The following is a 17,137-nucleotide window of genomic DNA, read 5'->3' as shown; positions in this document are numbered from 1 at the left end:
AGATTTCTGCCCGTGAGGGTTCTGACCACATCTATAGCTATTAAATAATGGATTCTAATTTAAAACAAAGTAATATGGATTTAGTTTTCCTCTCTAGTACTGAAATATCCAGCTCTTCCATACGTCATCAAACATGGTAAATAGAAAATCTACATAGTGCTGTCATCAGGAGAGGGAAGAGTAAAAATAGCTTTTTCTTCTAGAATCTATAGAATAATTTCAGTTCATTAGCAAAAAACACAATTTTGTTTCTCACTGTAGTATCTTATTGATAGTGCAAATAACAGCTTTTAATCAGTAGGTGTTTCAGTCTCTGCAGGGCCTCTGATCAGTCTTCGAATTCCTCTTTTCCCTGCGGGACCTTTCGGTTTAGCAAAACTTTGTTTGTGTGCATGTTGTTTTGGGTGAACCTCTTCATAAAGGAAGTCAGCAGTTAACTCATCACCATTATCTATTTCAATCTGCCAAAAAAACAGCACGTGCAAGAAAGTTCAGTCTCTAGCATGAAGTGTTCCCCCACTTACTTGTGCCTAATCTCAGCAATCCTGGACAGATTTTCCTGAAATTCCTCTTAACCAGCATTGATAAGTGTGATTTGATTTCACTGGTTCTTCCTGAAGCAGCAGCACGACTACACAGTAAATACACCAAGAAACCTCCCCACCCTCCAGCTCTAGCACAGTGTACATGTGGGTGCCAACACTGGGAATAAGAATTCCATGTGGAAACAAGGCCTTAACTACTCTTTCCTTGGCATGTGCAAGAAAGCACGATGTGGCCTTCCAGATCTCTTATTCTGTCCTCCGAAGGAAAAACTTTAAATTGTCCCAATGTAAGAATCACATCCTAACAATTAAAAATTCACCTGCTAAAATCACATCCTAACAATTCTAACAATTAACATCTTAAAATCACATCCTAACAATTAAAAAATGTGTTTTAAAATTTAAACTTGTAAAAGCAACATTTATAACATACTGTTGTCTCCTGAGGTTGGAGGGGAGGCGCGGATTAGTGGACTACTGCAGCTCAAGTTTCAAAGAGCATTTATTCAAGCCAGGGAAAATGCTAAAGTCAATTTGATGTGTAAAGAGTTGTTGTTGTTATCTTTTAAGTGTAAAAATATAAACCTGAGTGGAAAGAAGACACTGTTCTCAAGCCAAACCCCACAGAGTTTAACTGGGGGAAGGTAGCCCTGAGAGGACCCCTGCCCCGTCCTGCTTCATGGCCTGCCCACTGCAGCGACCAGCCGCTCCACGGCCGCCACAGCAGCGGCTGCAGCAAAGGGTCTACCCGGTATGTCGAGGTCATGTGACCCTCAGGCTTGACTGTAAAAAGAAACTTTCTAAGAAATAATTAGGCATAAAAATGGCTAATGTTAATTCTACAACTTTAGGCAGATGAAATCCCCTTGGAAATCAAATCCGAAAGTTCTCCTAAATGTAGAGCACAAGTATTAAGAACATAACCAAAGGTCATATCTTGCATGAATAGGCTATTACTATGGTCTGTTTGCTAGCAGTGATAAGACACTCATTCTTCACGCACAGCAGCAAAATCTTTAGCAAGAAAAGATGAGCTTGCGTACAAATCCGAATCTGCCCTTGCCAAGGACTGATAAGATAGCAATTAATATTTGAGAACTGCAGCCTGAAATTCATTATTTTGAAAATCCTCAAGTAACTTTGTTCCTAAATTCTGGGTTCAGAAACAACAGTATGTTGTGGTCCACATCATTTCTTACTAAAAGGCCTGTCATACTGTTACTTGCGAGTACTCCTTCAAAATACTGTCAAACACTCCCTTGAGGCTAAAGGATATATTCGCTAAATCTATGAAAAGGTAGAAATGATAAACCACAAAAAAACTATAATGCCTTAAGTTTAAATATACAAGTTTTATCAACAAATATTTCCTGTTGAGGACAGGCATTTATACACAATTCGGCAATTAATCAACATTTTCTCTCCTTTACACAAAGTGGTGGCACAGATAGCTATGGCTGGGTATCAAGAAAGGGACAGAAGGATAGAGAAATACCAGCAAACTTACTTTTCTAATTATCTGCATCCACAGCTGTCTCTCTACAATTTCTAACAGGGGACTTTTGCAACTAGAGTACAGCATCCGCTCGCGTATACTGCAGGTATATCCCGGCATAGAGTAGATGAAAACTGCAGGGAAAAAAAGTCAGAACAAGACACATCACATAGGAGAACCTTTATCATCACATCATTTACAGCAGAAATCCACTAGGCAGGCTGAAAGGGAAGATTTAACATCATTCTGAATGTGTAATTTCAGATATGGGGTCAGCGAATGGCCAGCATCTTTTCACATGAGCACTGATTTCTGGATGTTTAAAAGATGTTCATTATCAAAAAGAGTATCTCAGCACTTTCTAAACGTACAGACTCTTCAGAAGTCTCAATTTCACAACACAATGATACTGAAATGTATTGTCACACTTAAAGATCAGATTCCTGAAGCTAAACAGCTAACTCTGCATCAAGATGACTAAACTGCTGCAAACAAGTCAATGAAATTTCACATAGGGAAATATTCCTCTTACCTATGGATTCCAAATAGTCCCCTTCATGGGCATGCTTATAGAGGAAAAAGTGGTACCGCGCAGAATCCTTTGGAATTCTTTTTGGCAGGTCCTTAAGTTCGGTAGGAAGTGTGTTGGCCAAAATAATAGTTTCGTTTTTCATATCGATTTGCTGTTGTTAACAAAACAAACCCAAATATAGTTAATATACAGAAAGCAAACCAGAGAACATGATAGGAAAAAAAATAAAATGAATTCAGTTCAGCATATCAATATATGACATATATGCATGTTATTTAATATGCATGCAATCTGTTCCATCCCATTAAAACAGTAAAACAAAAGTACTTTATACTTGCCAATTGCACATAATTGAGTTGCTTATTTTTCAATTTTTCCAGAGCCTGAATAGCGTCTTTAGCAATGGGGAATGCCACTCCTTGCAGAGTTTGATGCTTAGTATCTATGCCAACATCTGTCTGCACCTGCAATCAGCACAAGGCAACTGAGGTTTGAACAGGCGTCATACAAATCACAGGCAACGTGATGCCCCCGGCCGCACATGGAGACGGCAACAGCGCTGATAACAGGCTGCCCTCAAACATGACCCCAGTATCTGCATCCGTGTACAGTCCTGCTTGCCTGCTTACCTGAGAACACTTTCATATCTCTGCCAGCTTTGCAGAGCCAACAGATTTATGAGAGGAAACTGCCCGAAGCGTCAGCGAAGCTGCAACGTTAATGCTAGCATAAAGATAGGGTAAGCCAGGAGGAAATAGTTTGGTTTTCATATGCTACGTTGTATTTATTAACTGACAATGCTGCTTACAAGCTTTGCTTGTATCTTGGAAAATTTTAGATCAAAATATATGTCATTTTTAGTAATTAAAGATTTTGAAAGGTAGGAACAGAAATTAAACAAACCCACCCAGCTTAGAGGAAAACAAAAGCAACTTCCCTCCCTCTGGCTTCAGAGCCTCACCCACAAGCCCTATCCCAAACAGGAGGCAAATCAAAAACAGAGGCTTTTTTTGAACTTTTGACATAAAAGAGAAATCCAAGCTAAGCACAAGTCACACAATTGCTCATAGTCTAGTTATGTTAATCACATAAACCATTCAAGAGAAAAGGACAGTTATGTCAAGGACACTTTTCAAAAGAAAAAAAAAAAAACTATCAGTGTTCATGCTCTGGTTTCCAGTTTTCCAGATTCTGACCAGTGATTTTATTGGCTACTTAGAACCTTTGGAGTATACTGATTTCCTTTTTCAAATTCCCAAGTACATTAAATCAGAGATGAAGCAGCAAAATGTTAATTAGTCAGGAGGAAAAATAGGAAAAATTGAAAGGATTAGTCTTTGGCCTATCAGCTGGAAGATTTTCAGTTTAAATTAAAATTGTCTATTTATGAAGCATAGAAATAGGAAAAAAATCAAAGATACTTGAAGAAATAGTAGCTTATACTGCATCTTTTAAAAAGAACAGCTTTCCCGAGAAGCACTTAATAAATTTATTGCTCTCGATATTAAAGTAAAAAGATTAAATACAAATATTTACAAAAAGTACTCCTAATATATCTGCATAAAAGCCTGGTTAATTAAAAATAATAAGTGCCATAAAATTAAAAAATAACAAATATTAACCATAAAAGTAGAAAAAAAAAAAACATAAAAGCCAGCTGTGAAGTCTGGGGAGAGGCAGGGGAAGAGAGGAACAGCGCACTCCAAGTTTAGAGATATTTTGAAGATTTAATAGTCCATACTATAAATTATTTCAGACCATTAAAGCAAAATGAAACATTTAAGGCACTTAAAAATTTAAGAACCCACATCGAGATTTGTGTGGGGACTGCTGAGTGGATAATGAAACGGCAGGGGAAATTCAACACACATAAATGCACAGCAATGTACGCAGGAGCAAACCAGGCCCTATTCTGCTTACACGGTGTGGGACGCTGAGCCTGGCTACTGCTGTTTGTGAGCAAGACCAGGTGGGGGGATGTCACAGCAAATAGTTCAATGAAAATGCAGCCCGGTTACCAGCATTGGTTAAGACCAAAACCCCAAAACATTAATCAAAAGTATCGTCCAACAAAACACCCAAATGAAACACTATAGACTGTTAGAAGAGCAGAGAACAAGAACAGGACACATCGTTACCCGCTGCAGATATCAGTAACATGCCCACATTTCAAATTGCACATGCAGTTCAGGCTTCCCCATCCCTCCAACTCAGAAATTAAATAGTAAACTGGAAAAAACACAGAGAAAGGCAAAAGGATCAAAGTATGGAGTACCTTCTTTAAGAAGAGCAACTAAGTAGATTAGGACTCTTCAGCCTGGAAGAGATAACTGAGAAGGAATACAAGAGAGATCTCATGGATATAATAGGAAAAAAAAAGGAAAAAAAAGAAAAAAAAAAAAGAGAGGAATGACTTTTTTCTGTCCTCCTCATGTCTCTCATGTCCTACATGTGCAGGGTATTGCAGTAGCTACAGGACAGCAGCAGTTCAGTGTATAGCTGTGGAACACTCTGACATCGGATCTGTGCACAAACTTTGTGTGGAGTTAGAAGAATGGCAAGACGGTCACAGATGAAAAAGTCATCGTGAGAAACCAAGACACCACCTCTTGCTCAGGAGGGTCCTGGCCTGCCAACACTGATACAAGGGGATTATCACGGTTTTCTTGCCCTGCTCTTGCACCCTTCCTAGATTCCTGCTGCTGCCCACGGCCCTGACACTGGACCAGCAAGCCTTTTATCTGACCCACTAAAATATTTCTCAGGATAATTGTGGAAGAATATGCATATGGAAAACTTGAATTCAAAATACATTTTTGTTAGAAATCTTTCTAGCTTTCTGAAACTACCAAAGGAAAGTTAATGAAATATGATTTTGATGAGTCTAACTATAGCTTTCACAGTGGTGGAAAAAAATGAAGAGCTTAAGTAAGTTACCACATTGTGAGATGCTTCACACAAAGCCAAAATCTACAGCAATCTACAGCTTCTCTCTCACAGAAAAGCACAGCTAGTGCTGCCAAAGTTTCATAATAACACAGAGTTTTGGCCGACCTGAATCAGCTATTAAACACAATTCATGCACTGCACAAAATATGAATACTAGAAGTGATCATTAACAGTACAAAAATTTTAATTTCTTCATTTTTTAAAAAGTTTTTTAACTGTTCAAATACAATGTAGTACATTGATATGACGATCAAATTTTATATGGTAAACATGAATGCATTTCTACATTGAGTTACTGAATGGAAGGAAAATATCAAAAGGCACTAAGGCCAAAAATAAATGTCAAGGAAAAAAAAAAAAACCACAACAGAAATGCAGCATAAGCATGTTAGAAAGTGAAAATCACCACAGAAAAGACAAAGAGCTGCATTTAACGGGATGGTTTCCTGGCATCCAGCTGCAAAAATAAATCATCTCTCAAACACATAAACAGTGCTGTAACATAGGCCTAAAGAACTATTAGGCTCAACATTAAGAGCTATTTAATACATGCATGAACAGAATGATCAAGGGAAGAAACATCAGGAGAAAAGAATCCTCTTTCATAAGCAATAATGAAACATTTCAGCCACTGGGTAACCCACAATCACCAAGTTATTTGGTTAAAGGTGTTTATTAGAGATGTTTCCATTAAGAGTTTGTGACAAAGCAATTAGTCCTTTAAAAGGCTAGCTATTTGTTTTAGTGAGAAAAAAAAAAGAGGCATTTTAACTGGAACTCTATTCAACTTCTCTCAGTCATGAAGACAGTGAACTAGTCCTGGAAGCTACGAAATTCACATACACGGGTAAGGCTGCTGAGATACTCTTTAGGATTATTCACTGACATATTTGCTATTTTGCATTTTCCCTACAGTTTTTGCTACCATGGGAAAATTTTCTGGGCAAAGAAGCCCAACCAGTGATATTAAGCATGTGTAAGGACAAAGTTGCAAAAACTCAGCTCTTCAGCTGCTAGGCCTCCAACTCACAAACTTGGCCTTGCAAATTCAGCACTCCAGTTATCATCATCTTGGAATCTCAGCTCATAGAAAGAAAAAAATACATTCTCATCTACTCAAAACTTTCAGAAACATTCCATTTTCTGATCTGTTTTTTTTTTTTCCACTCTAGGAAGGCTTCTTTCTGTAACATTAAAGAACTCCGCAGGCAGTTCCCCCTCCACCCATGCTCTAAGGCCATGTAGGTACCTCATTAATCCTAATTTGTCGAAGCTCCTCTTCTGCTGCAGTCAGAGGTGCAGGGGAAGACTGTGATATCAAGTATTTTTTATAGCCATGCAGTGAAACATCATCCTGAAAGCATAGTGTAAGTATCAATTATTTTATAGTAATAAAAGCTTTCTCCAAAGATACTCTATGCAGAATAGAAAAGTATTTATGTATACTGTTTATATTATTCATTGTATTATATTCATTTTATTTGGCAGATTACAAGCATAGGAGCATTTGCAAATTCAGTTTGGCTTCCTGAACAAGAGGGTCCACTGGGCTGCTCCGATGCCCTTCTTACCAAGCAGCAGGCAGCATATCCATACCAGCCCCTAATTACCTTGCTATTTTAAAAATCAGACTTCATGTAGACTGAAGCATAAATGAAGTTACTCAGTCTGCTTGAACAAAACATCAAAGTGTCACATTTCTTATTTAAAAAATCTTCTTATAAAATCTGCATGTCCAGAGAGTAAACGAGTAGCTGACTGGTAGTTTTCTACCTAGAAAATGCAACTAGGAATACTGCCTACAGACTTGTACTAAACACGTGCATGGGACATGGCAAATAGCTTGGGATGAAGATTCCCAGACATGATGGATTCTGATAGCCACTCTTGGGGAATTAATGTTCAGGGCCAGCTCTGGCTCTCTGCAAAGATTTCGATACCAGAGATAAATGCTGCTCTGCTTTTATAGTTAAGGTGCTGCTCGTAAAGGGCAGGACTTATACCATCAGGCAAATGTGGTTTTATACTCCAGATCTGAGAGCAATCAAAAGCTCCTTTTTAGCTTTTCTCTTTCTGGAGGAGGCAGACCATTTCCAGGGCCAGTGTTCCAGTATGTCTTGCTTCCAGAGGTCAGAGGTAACAGAAGGTTAATACACGTGAAGCAACACATGGGACCACAGCCTGGTTCCATCACAATACCAGAACCGGTTGTACTGAAACCATCTAGCAGAAGATAAGGGCAAAAAAAGCACATGAGTAGACCACTGGATACTGAGGATCAAGATTTGTCACTCTTTGAAGAAGCTGTGATGTTCACTGAGGTGAACATTAGAGGCAATTATTAACTTCATAAAGACATTAAATGCAACTATATCTATTTATAGATATAATAAGCTCTAGCACTATGAACTTGGCAAAGTGGCGTTATATTGACTTCATCCCCGAAGCGCCCCAAACACGTTCTCAAATACCAACAGCAAATCACTGCAGTGCTCCTTGGACACTCAGCCTTGCGCTCCGAGTTCCAGGGCTAGAAGCAAATTCTATGTATTACATAGACTCTGCTGCTAATGCTTCACTGCGTGCGGTGCTAAGAGATTATGTGAAAGAAAGGCAACAAGAAGCAACATGACCTTTACCAGTAAACCCTCTTAGTAACTGGGTTATCTGTTTCTTTAGACCACAGCCTCTCCGGGAGAGGCTTATTAGTGTGTTTGTTAGGATAACGCAGCCTCCACTCCATGGTAATGCTGACTATAACAAACAGGTTACTTAAACAGCAGGGAAATGATTAATCTCATTTCCTTTTGGATTTGCATCTTATGCTAACGTGTTCAACACAACAATTCTGTTTCTTTGCAAGGTTTTTCACCAGTATCCTTCTTTTTCAGATATTAATGACTACAGATAGCCATGCCATCCTAACTCCTGATTTGGAACCATACATCAGAAAGGCCTTTGGCCTGAAAGTTTTAGTGTAAAGGTGTTTTTTTTTTTTTTTTTTTTGAAGATTGGCATATGTGTAGCGAGCTTGAAAGATTCTCCTATCATTCTGAGATTATTTACTTTTCACGGATATTGGAAGCAAGGAGTTCTTAGCCTGAAATATTTTTTCAAGCAAGAATAATTACATTTAGACACTTGAATAAAACACACACCTTTTGATCTTCGCTCCTCACTTTCATGAAAACAGAGCAGAAACACCACAAATTCATACTTGCAAAACCACCAACTCTACTATTTCTCAAAACAGCATGCTGACTTTAGAAAGGGAAACAGGAAAACATACCTGAACTGTTCCAAATACTTCATCCTTAATATGACCACCTCCAAATTCTTTCTTAAGTGTTGCCCGGGTTGCCGCATACAACATTTTTTGACGAACCTAGGATGTCACAAGACAATCTTAACCTGTTTTTTTATGTATACACAAAAACTAGCATTTTTGTATGTTAAGTCTATTAAAAAACTTTTTTCCATATTTTATAGCTGAAAGTGTGATTTAGATTTGTACTTCTTAATATAAATTCCACAGAATGAGTTTTGGAGCAAGATAAAAACATATGCTGTTCTATTCTTAAGGATACAAGGAGACATTTTACCATGCAATATCAACCAAGTAATTCAAAATAGCAGCTTTAATTATGTGTCCACCCTTTGGTCTCTTAATATTTCCAAAAAGTTAGTGAAAGTTGTAGGAACCTGGGAATAACTTTACTTCCTGTCTTCCCAAACACAGTATTCCAGTTCTCCTAGGAACTCTAACCTCTGTTCTGCAACTCTCTCTGCTCGCTAACGAGCTGCTGTGGAAGCAGCAGCTTATGTTGTGGTCGGTCACAGATGCACAAGTGCCACTGGCCAGCCTGAAAGCCACACAGAATAAACAGCTTGAGCTCATGATAGAATCCTTCCCTCTACGATAACGCCAATTCAGATTTCTGTCCTATATCTTGCCATGGATCTTCATGAAACAACACAGACGGAAAAGTAGAAAATGAGAGTACAAATGTGTTTTGTCTCCTTTAATCAAGCTAAAATCTAACTGAATCAGCTGGACTTCACCTAGAGCCACTCACTCTGCTCCTTAACCAGCAAAAGGAGAGATGAGGGGTTTCCCCAGTTTCCTTGGAGGGAAGGGAGTGGGAGCGCTCCATCAACATTCCCCAAATTGTTCTCTCCTAGGATGTAAAGCCAAAGACACTGCTGAAAAATTACCACTGCTGTGAAGTTTCCGATGACGGATACTCACAGGGGAGTGATCGGGTGACCACGCGATGAAGATCCACTCATACCCTTGAGCATTCTGCGAGTCCAGCCTGTACAGAACATAGCAAGGTTGCTTGTCTTCCAGAAGAGGAAGAACGAAGGTGTCGTAATCCTTCTCCCATGATCCAGCAGGCTGCCTAGAGGATCCCACAACAAGCTGTTCTGTAGACAATAACCAAAGTTAGGCATTAACAACAAAATAGTCAACACTGGTTATTAAAATTAGAAAATTCAATAAACACTCATTACAATAACTGGGCCTTTAAACACTGGACTAGTAACAAGACTAATTTTAAGTCACTTGTTTTCCATAATTATATCTGCAAGAATGGAAGTCAAGAATAGTCAAAATCAAAGAAAAACTCGTGCAAAAGCCTGACCCAAATAAAAAGAGAGAAGCAATGTGCTGGTTGTCATCAAGTTCTTTGATCTGCAGGGATAAGAGACTGATGTTAGCGTTTTAGCACAACGCACACAGAAGAGGAAGAAAAACTATACTGTGACAATTAGTTTATTTTTATATCAGAGTATTTAGGTAGAAGCAAGATGAGAGGAAGCTTTTGATCTTTAGAATTATTCCTACTCTTGCTACAACATATTAGTGTTTGCATTTATTGTAAGGAGTCAGTAATCCTGACTCCTTACATACATAGTGAAAAGAATTTGGAATGAATATGCTTGCACTAATCACTTTAACTTGACTATTTAAGTAGATAAAACCCTTTTCAATACAGCTTCAAAAATACAGATTCTTTAAATGACTGAAGTGATTTATTACATATAATTGGCTTAATTCTACACAGAATACTTACAATTAGATTTAATCATGTGCAAGTTGAAACAAGATTTCCCTTCCTTACTTATGTACCATATCTTAGCTTCCAGAAGAAAATATTACCATAGTATTTTTTCAAAATATTTATCAACCTATCAACCAAAGCATTTATCAAACATTAAATACTAGCCCCCATGCCCAAAAGAGAAACACTTGGTTTAAATTAGATTCCAGTGGGTTAGGGACCATGATAATATTTAGTCTATAAAATAGACTACACTTTTTTGCAAGAGCAGGAGCTAAGCTCTAGCATTTCAGACCAGAGTGCAAAACAGTACAGATGCCCTTATACAGCGAATCTTTCAAAACAAGCCACTCTTCCACATTAATTTTCCAAGACACTGAACATAAGCAGCTCAGAGAATGTTTGGCACCTCGCTGCAGCAGATTCAAAGTAGCTGAAATAGCAGACATAGGAGCCTTATGAGTATTCAGAATGTACTTGCCAATTCTTAAACTCCAGATGGCTTTGAACTCACTTGGATTTAGACAGAAAAATGCAATTAGAGGAATTTCACTGCCCAGCAGCAAACCTGCTCTATTAGTAATACTAAAACTGAGTCCTGCTAATTTATCTATTGAAAAATAAAAGAGTTGCTGCATACAAATGAGGCAATTGTCTCTCTTCTACCATTTCTGAGGGCTACAGTTTTCTTTTTGAACTTTGGAAAGATATATTAAGAGATGGGATTCTGCTTCTACTTACAGATAAAATATAGATACATAAGAGAAAGAAAAACATTTGATATAAATGGAAGACACTTTACATTTTAGCCTTCATCCTATATTGAAAAAAGTAGTGCATATTCAAAAGCACAGTTTTTTTCTTGCCTAATGAAATCAAATTCAGAGCTATGTCAGCATTTGCTAAGCTGTGCTGATGAAACATTACCACAATGAAACAAATGAACCAAATTTGCTGAAACAAATACAGCTTCTAACACTATTATTGCAGATTCCTTCAGAAAAGCAATATAAAAACAGTGCAGGATTTTCTAACACAAGCATATTCAAAGATGATAACAGGATATTTATCTGAGGATAAATTGACATGTGCGTATGTATGAACACACATACATGTTCCCAACAGCTACTTCAGTGTACTATAAATGACTGAACAACCAAAAAGTGAGGTCAACATCTGATGCGCTTTGAAGATGGACCAAGCAATGCTGTATTTTATACAGTTCAACTGTAACTTCTAAGCAGCATTCCCAATAGAAATATGTGGGCATACTGCCCTGCATTATACTGAAAATTACAATGTTACAAAAATTCAATCCTATTTTCAGTATACAAAGACCGCAGTAACAGTAAGTTTTGCAATTTTTAAAAAACAAATATACACATAGGTTACTAAACAACAAGAAAACACCCAAAAGGATCTGAAAAAAAAATTGGACTAACCATTTTCAATGACTATTTTTAAAAGTCTGTATTGTCCATTTCTGGCTCCAACAAAGGTGTCCTTGAGCTTTCCACTAGCTGAAAAAGAGAGAAAATAAAAATAACTGTAGGAAGACTTTTAATGTTCAATAATATTTTACCTTTCTCGACTATTCCCTGTCCAAGGGAAATAAAAGATCATATAGCATAGTGATTTCCCCCTGTGTTCCTCCTGTTCTAATTACTGGGATACAGCAAAAAGGTGAGGACATTACAAATGTGTGAGAGGGAAAAGAGAGAGAAAAAAAAAAGGATAAAACAGCCTTGGTTTCTAACATACCACAGAATTTTCAATATTGTGAAAATTAAAGATGACTTGTCACATAATAAGTCTCAGATTTCAGAGTTAATACAGCAACACAGTAAAATAGGCACATTTTTTTAAATTAAAATTACTAGTCTTTCCTAAGGACACTGTTCTGAAGAGTACCAGTGAAGGCTGATATAAAATCCTCTTCTTGTATGGCTCTTAATATAAGATGCCCAAAGCACAACTCAGCAAGCAGGAGAGATTTATAATGAATTTGCAAAGTAGGTAAAAATTTCAATTTATAAACTGCACATTGACATTACAATGCAAACAGGACATTTCACTAAGCTTGAATATTCCTGTGCTTGAACCTGAAGATCATTCTAATCTCATCTGTGCTTCTGAATATTCTGAGTACAAGTCTGTTTAATTGTACCCTAAGCAGGGGTGGGTGCAGCATTCATTAAAGACATTTATTGCAAGCCGCTCTTCTAAGTAATCCGACAACACGGAGCACTGGAGCAGCAGGACAAACATCTGCTATCAAAGCAGGAAACAAATAAAAAGGATTATTTGCAGCCGCATCGAGGCCAAACAACAGGTGGCCAGGCCGCAGCCGGCTACGCTGCTCTCCACATTCAAAACATTTAAAAATTGTATATCAAGGTGGTATGCAGACTATTCAGGACATCCAAAATCTGGACAAAAAGAATGTTAAGCAAGATTAACCTCCATGGGCTACCAGTCCCATCCCAGCTCTGCCTCAGGTAGCATTTCCCCATTACTTAGTGCTTACCTCCAGTGTCATTTACTGCCAGCTTTTCTAACTCTGTCTTCCGTGGGTGCAAAATACCATTCGGCACCCAAACATTAAGCCATTTTCTAGACCTTATGATTCTCTGGGACATTTACATTTTTTTTTGTCCTCTCCTCATCTATTACCTTTTGCTCTTCATTCCAGTAGCAGCATCAGGGCTGCACACTACAACAAGACCAAAAACACAGGAGTTGCTACTGTACCAACACCAGAACTGTGGCAACTCCTGAAATAACAGCTGAAGACAAAGCACCAGGGTTTGAGAAACTCTCTTACTAAGAAGAGATCTAGAGTATTTTTTTTAGCAAGGTTGTAAGAGTTAGCACAGAAGAGTACTCTGCTTAAATTTTCTGATGGCAGAGATTCATACAATTACGATTCTTTTATCTCATCATGCAGCTTGTACTTTAATTTGAATTCTTTCTCAAAGCAATCCCGATGATAAACGTGCCCGTTCTCTTCTTCTCCTCTGCTGCTTGAGAGCCGCAGAGTTCCAGGAGCGGAAACGTTTCATTAGCTGCCTGGGAAAGGCACACGGCGTGTGCGCAGTGGCACGTGCCCTGCCCCGGCCAGGAGCGGGCACGACCTGCTGTCCCAGCACTACCCTTGACAGCAGTTTAAAAAATGTGTAGCCTATAAAACTTCCCGACAGACAAACTGTGACACTCTCTTCAACAAGTCCTGTGGAGAGGGGAGTGGATGCCGAGCGGCAAATAGGGTCCCCGCTTAGCGCGCTGCCCTGCGCGCCAGGAAAGCAGCCGCGTCCTCTGCGGCTCTGCTCAGACAACGGGAAGACTTTCAGGGATGAGAAGGAGAAACGGCTTAGCTTGAACTCCTGCAGTAAGCAACAGGGCAATCCTTTGCTCCCGCTTCCAGTACCACCAAGCAGAAGAGTGGGAGAGATCCACCACAACATTCCCCCCAGCCTGGAATAAAGGGCACCTCAGGTCTAAGAAGGCACCAAAAAAAAAAAAAAAAAAAAAAAAAAGGAAAAAAAAGAGAGAAAGATGAAGAGTAGAAAATGAGGCAGGAGGAGGAAAAGCAGGAGAATGGGTGCCTAGCAAACACAACAAATATACAATGACGGGCTTGGAAGTGTAGTTAAGAGCTCCTAAAACCAGTACAAAAGTCACCTTCAGCAATAAATGTTAGAGCAGAGGCAAAGGACACTGTTCAGTCACGGAACACGCAGCCTGCAGAAACCCGGCACAAATCCACCCCCCGCCTAATCCCGCACCATAATCCTTGTTGACTAATTCTGTGATTTAAGGGGTCTGACAATACTACGAAGCAATGCGGCCTCCTCTAACCGCACTTCCCGTTCTCCATAGCCCGGCAGCATGGAAAACAGACTCCCCGACACTTGTCCCTCCGCTGCTTGCAGGGGTGATCCCCTCCTCTGGGCCAGGGGATCTTCCCAGAGCTTCTCCCTACAAGGAGCCGGCAGCGACTCCGGGCGCTCTCAGCGCCGTCCCAGCCGCTTCAAAGCGGCTGCCGGGACACCGGGAAGACTCCACTTCTCCCAAACCCCGGATACTTCCAAACCTCCGGCTCCAGGAGGGGAAAACCGCAGCCCAGGGCACGGGCGCGCCTCGCTCCGGGAAGTCACCGGAGCCAAAGGAGCCGCCGCGGGGCACGTCCCTCCCCGCCCGCAGAGCGAGTCCCACCGAACCGCGGTACCTTGGATGCCGGTCTGGTGCGACATAGCGCAAGCCGCGCTCTACGTCGAGACTCGGCTCGGCCCGGCCCGGCTCGGCTCGGCCCGGCGCGGCGGGCGGAGCGCGCACGTGACGCGGTCGCGTCACGTGCGCGCTCCGCCCGCCGCGCCGGGCCGAGCCGAGCCGGGCCAGGGGCGCTGCGTGTTGCCCATATGGCTTCCGCGTTAGGTTACAGGCGCCTTTAGCCAAAGGTTTTCACCTCTGCTACGGGTTGAGAAGCACCAGCCGCTGATGGTGGATTCTGCTCCTTTAATTCTGCTCTAAAAACGGCTTTGGTGTTCTGCACTGGACCCACTGTCTTTAGTCTGCGCTCTGAGCTAGACAGGAACCCCCAGGTTGCATCTTGCAGGGCTGTGGTGAGCGGAATGCTCAAGTTTCTGTATTCATCAATAAGGGGGTTTCTCCACAGTTTGGCTGAAGAGCAGGACAAAGGGAGGGGAGACTGAGTGGAGCCATGAGCCCAGAAGGACAAAAAGAGCCATCTGCAAGGAGATGGGGCCTTTACAAAGGAGGGAAACAGGGCAATTGCCCCACATTCTTCAGCAAGGGGGACAAAGGAGTTGGTGAGCTCAGGTGAGAACAGATGGCGGGAGGCCGGAGTTCGGTGTAGGCGGGCCGGGAAGGCTGTAACTTCTGAGTACCTTGGCCAATGGGGAAAAGGAGAGGGCGTCCCTCGGTCGGGAAATTAGGATAAAAGCGGGGCTGCGTCCCCCAGCATTTTGAGAGACCCCACAGGGATATGCCCGGTGGACTCTCCCTTTATTCGAATAAAGTTTTAGGACTCCTCTGTCTCCTTTTTGGACATTCAGTTCTTGACAGCGAGATTTTCCGCACAGTGGGCACCTCGGGTCTTTGTGATGGTGCTTTCGGGTCATGAGGAGTTAGCAGTGGGTCACTGCTTAACATTAGAACATAAAAAAAATGCACTAACAGGGCATATCTGACTAAGCTTTTGAAAGTCGACCGATCGCTTTGTGTGGGTAAGATGTAGGTGTCAGTGCTTTGTCATATCCTCAGTGGGATGACTCCAGCCAAGGAGCTCAGTGTCCTGTATGGGGAACGTGACCTAGTGCTGCAGTTGTATGTAGTGCATGAGCTCTCCTGTGCCATGCGAGGCCAACGGGCAAGTCTGTGACCTCTCGCCCAGTGGAGGTGGAGCTGGCCGAGGACCACAGCAGCTGTGCAGGAGAACCTGCGATTACCCTTCTTCTAGCAAGAGGGCTGTAAGAGAGAAGGAAAAAGCTTCATGTGAAACCAAGAGATGGGAGGCAGCAGGTACCCCTCAGAGAACGGTGAGGTCAACGCCAGTTCCTCCCTGATCAGAAAGGTCATTAAAAGCATCTCTTGGATAAGGGCTGTACCAAGAGGAAAAAGAGTATTGGAGTTCCAGTCAGAGTGGCAACCACAATGTGACACCATCTATGGCAAATATTTTAAATCCCTGGTCCTACATTCTTGGTTCCTCCCATGCTTTGGCTTTCAGATTTGTGAAGGACTGATTTGGCTGAAAGCATCTTGAGGAGAAAAGCAGTTTTTAGACAGATCAGATCCTAGATCCAGTTGCTCATGTGTCCCAGGAACATGAGTGTGGGCACAGCGTGGCAAGGAGGGACTCCGCTTTCAATGGCCACCCATGCTTAGATTGGAAATACTGGGCCAATACGAGACCACAATGTCTGACAGGAAACTGAGATCACCTTCATTACCTGAGGTGACACCACAGCAGCCCAAGATCCGCCACAGGAGTACCGTGTAGAAAGTGGGAGTGGATGTTTAGTAAAATACAGAAGTAGCGTGTTTGCTTACTAGGAGATTTTTTTTAAAATAAAGCTTGTATATACTGGCATTTCGTAGGACTTTTGGACAAAGGACCAACAAAGTATGAGATACTTGTTTTAAATCTGGATATCAAAATTATTTTCCTATATTACAGTGTTTTGTGCTTGGCAAAGAAGAAACATGTTCTGGAAAAACAAGAACATCTGAGCAAGGATTTTATATTTATATAAGAAGTTTATGCTAAGCTTCTTAATTTTAGTGTGCTTCAGTCTTATTAAAATGTTTTTGATGGTTAAACTGCTATCCAAATCATAAGTCATGACAAAGGGTCTTAGGATAAGAATAGGGAGGTTTATTTGCATATGCATAAGCATTATTATCATTTTTGCCTTACATTTTCTTATCCAGAATTTGGTTTTTTTTTTTCAGTGGACACTGATTTTTGCACATGGTTAAGGCTGTGATTGTTCTAGCAGAAAGCGTATACTGCAAAATAGCCCACATT

The 17,137-nt window shown here is 40.7% G+C and overlaps 1 protein-coding gene across 1 annotated transcript; it reads right to left on the bottom strand.

Moving 5' to 3' along the window:
- On the bottom strand, positions 1-14,899 carry TWF1 (twinfilin actin binding protein 1). The gene is made up of 9 exons (XM_088530369.1): positions 14,816-14,899; positions 12,030-12,107; positions 9,771-9,949; positions 8,811-8,906; positions 6,771-6,875; positions 2,911-3,036; positions 2,573-2,723; positions 2,053-2,174; positions 1-461 (listed from the first exon to the last, which is right to left on the bottom strand). Exons 1-9 carry the CDS (start codon positions 14,838-14,840, stop codon positions 291-293), a joined length of 1,053 nt encoding a protein of 350 aa, XP_088386495.1. The 5' UTR covers positions 14,841-14,899; the 3' UTR covers positions 1-290.
- Between the last annotated feature and the right edge of the window lie 2,238 nt (positions 14,900-17,137).

Source organism: Tinamus guttatus, unplaced genomic scaffold (assembly GCF_059628265.1).
Source record: "Tinamus guttatus ecotype Peru unplaced genomic scaffold, ASM5962826v1 Tinamus_guttatus_pri_ptg000368l, whole genome shotgun sequence".
NCBI lineage: Eukaryota > Metazoa > Chordata > Aves > Tinamiformes > Tinamidae > Tinamus > Tinamus guttatus.
This window is presented reverse-complemented; position numbering and strand designations above follow the sequence as displayed.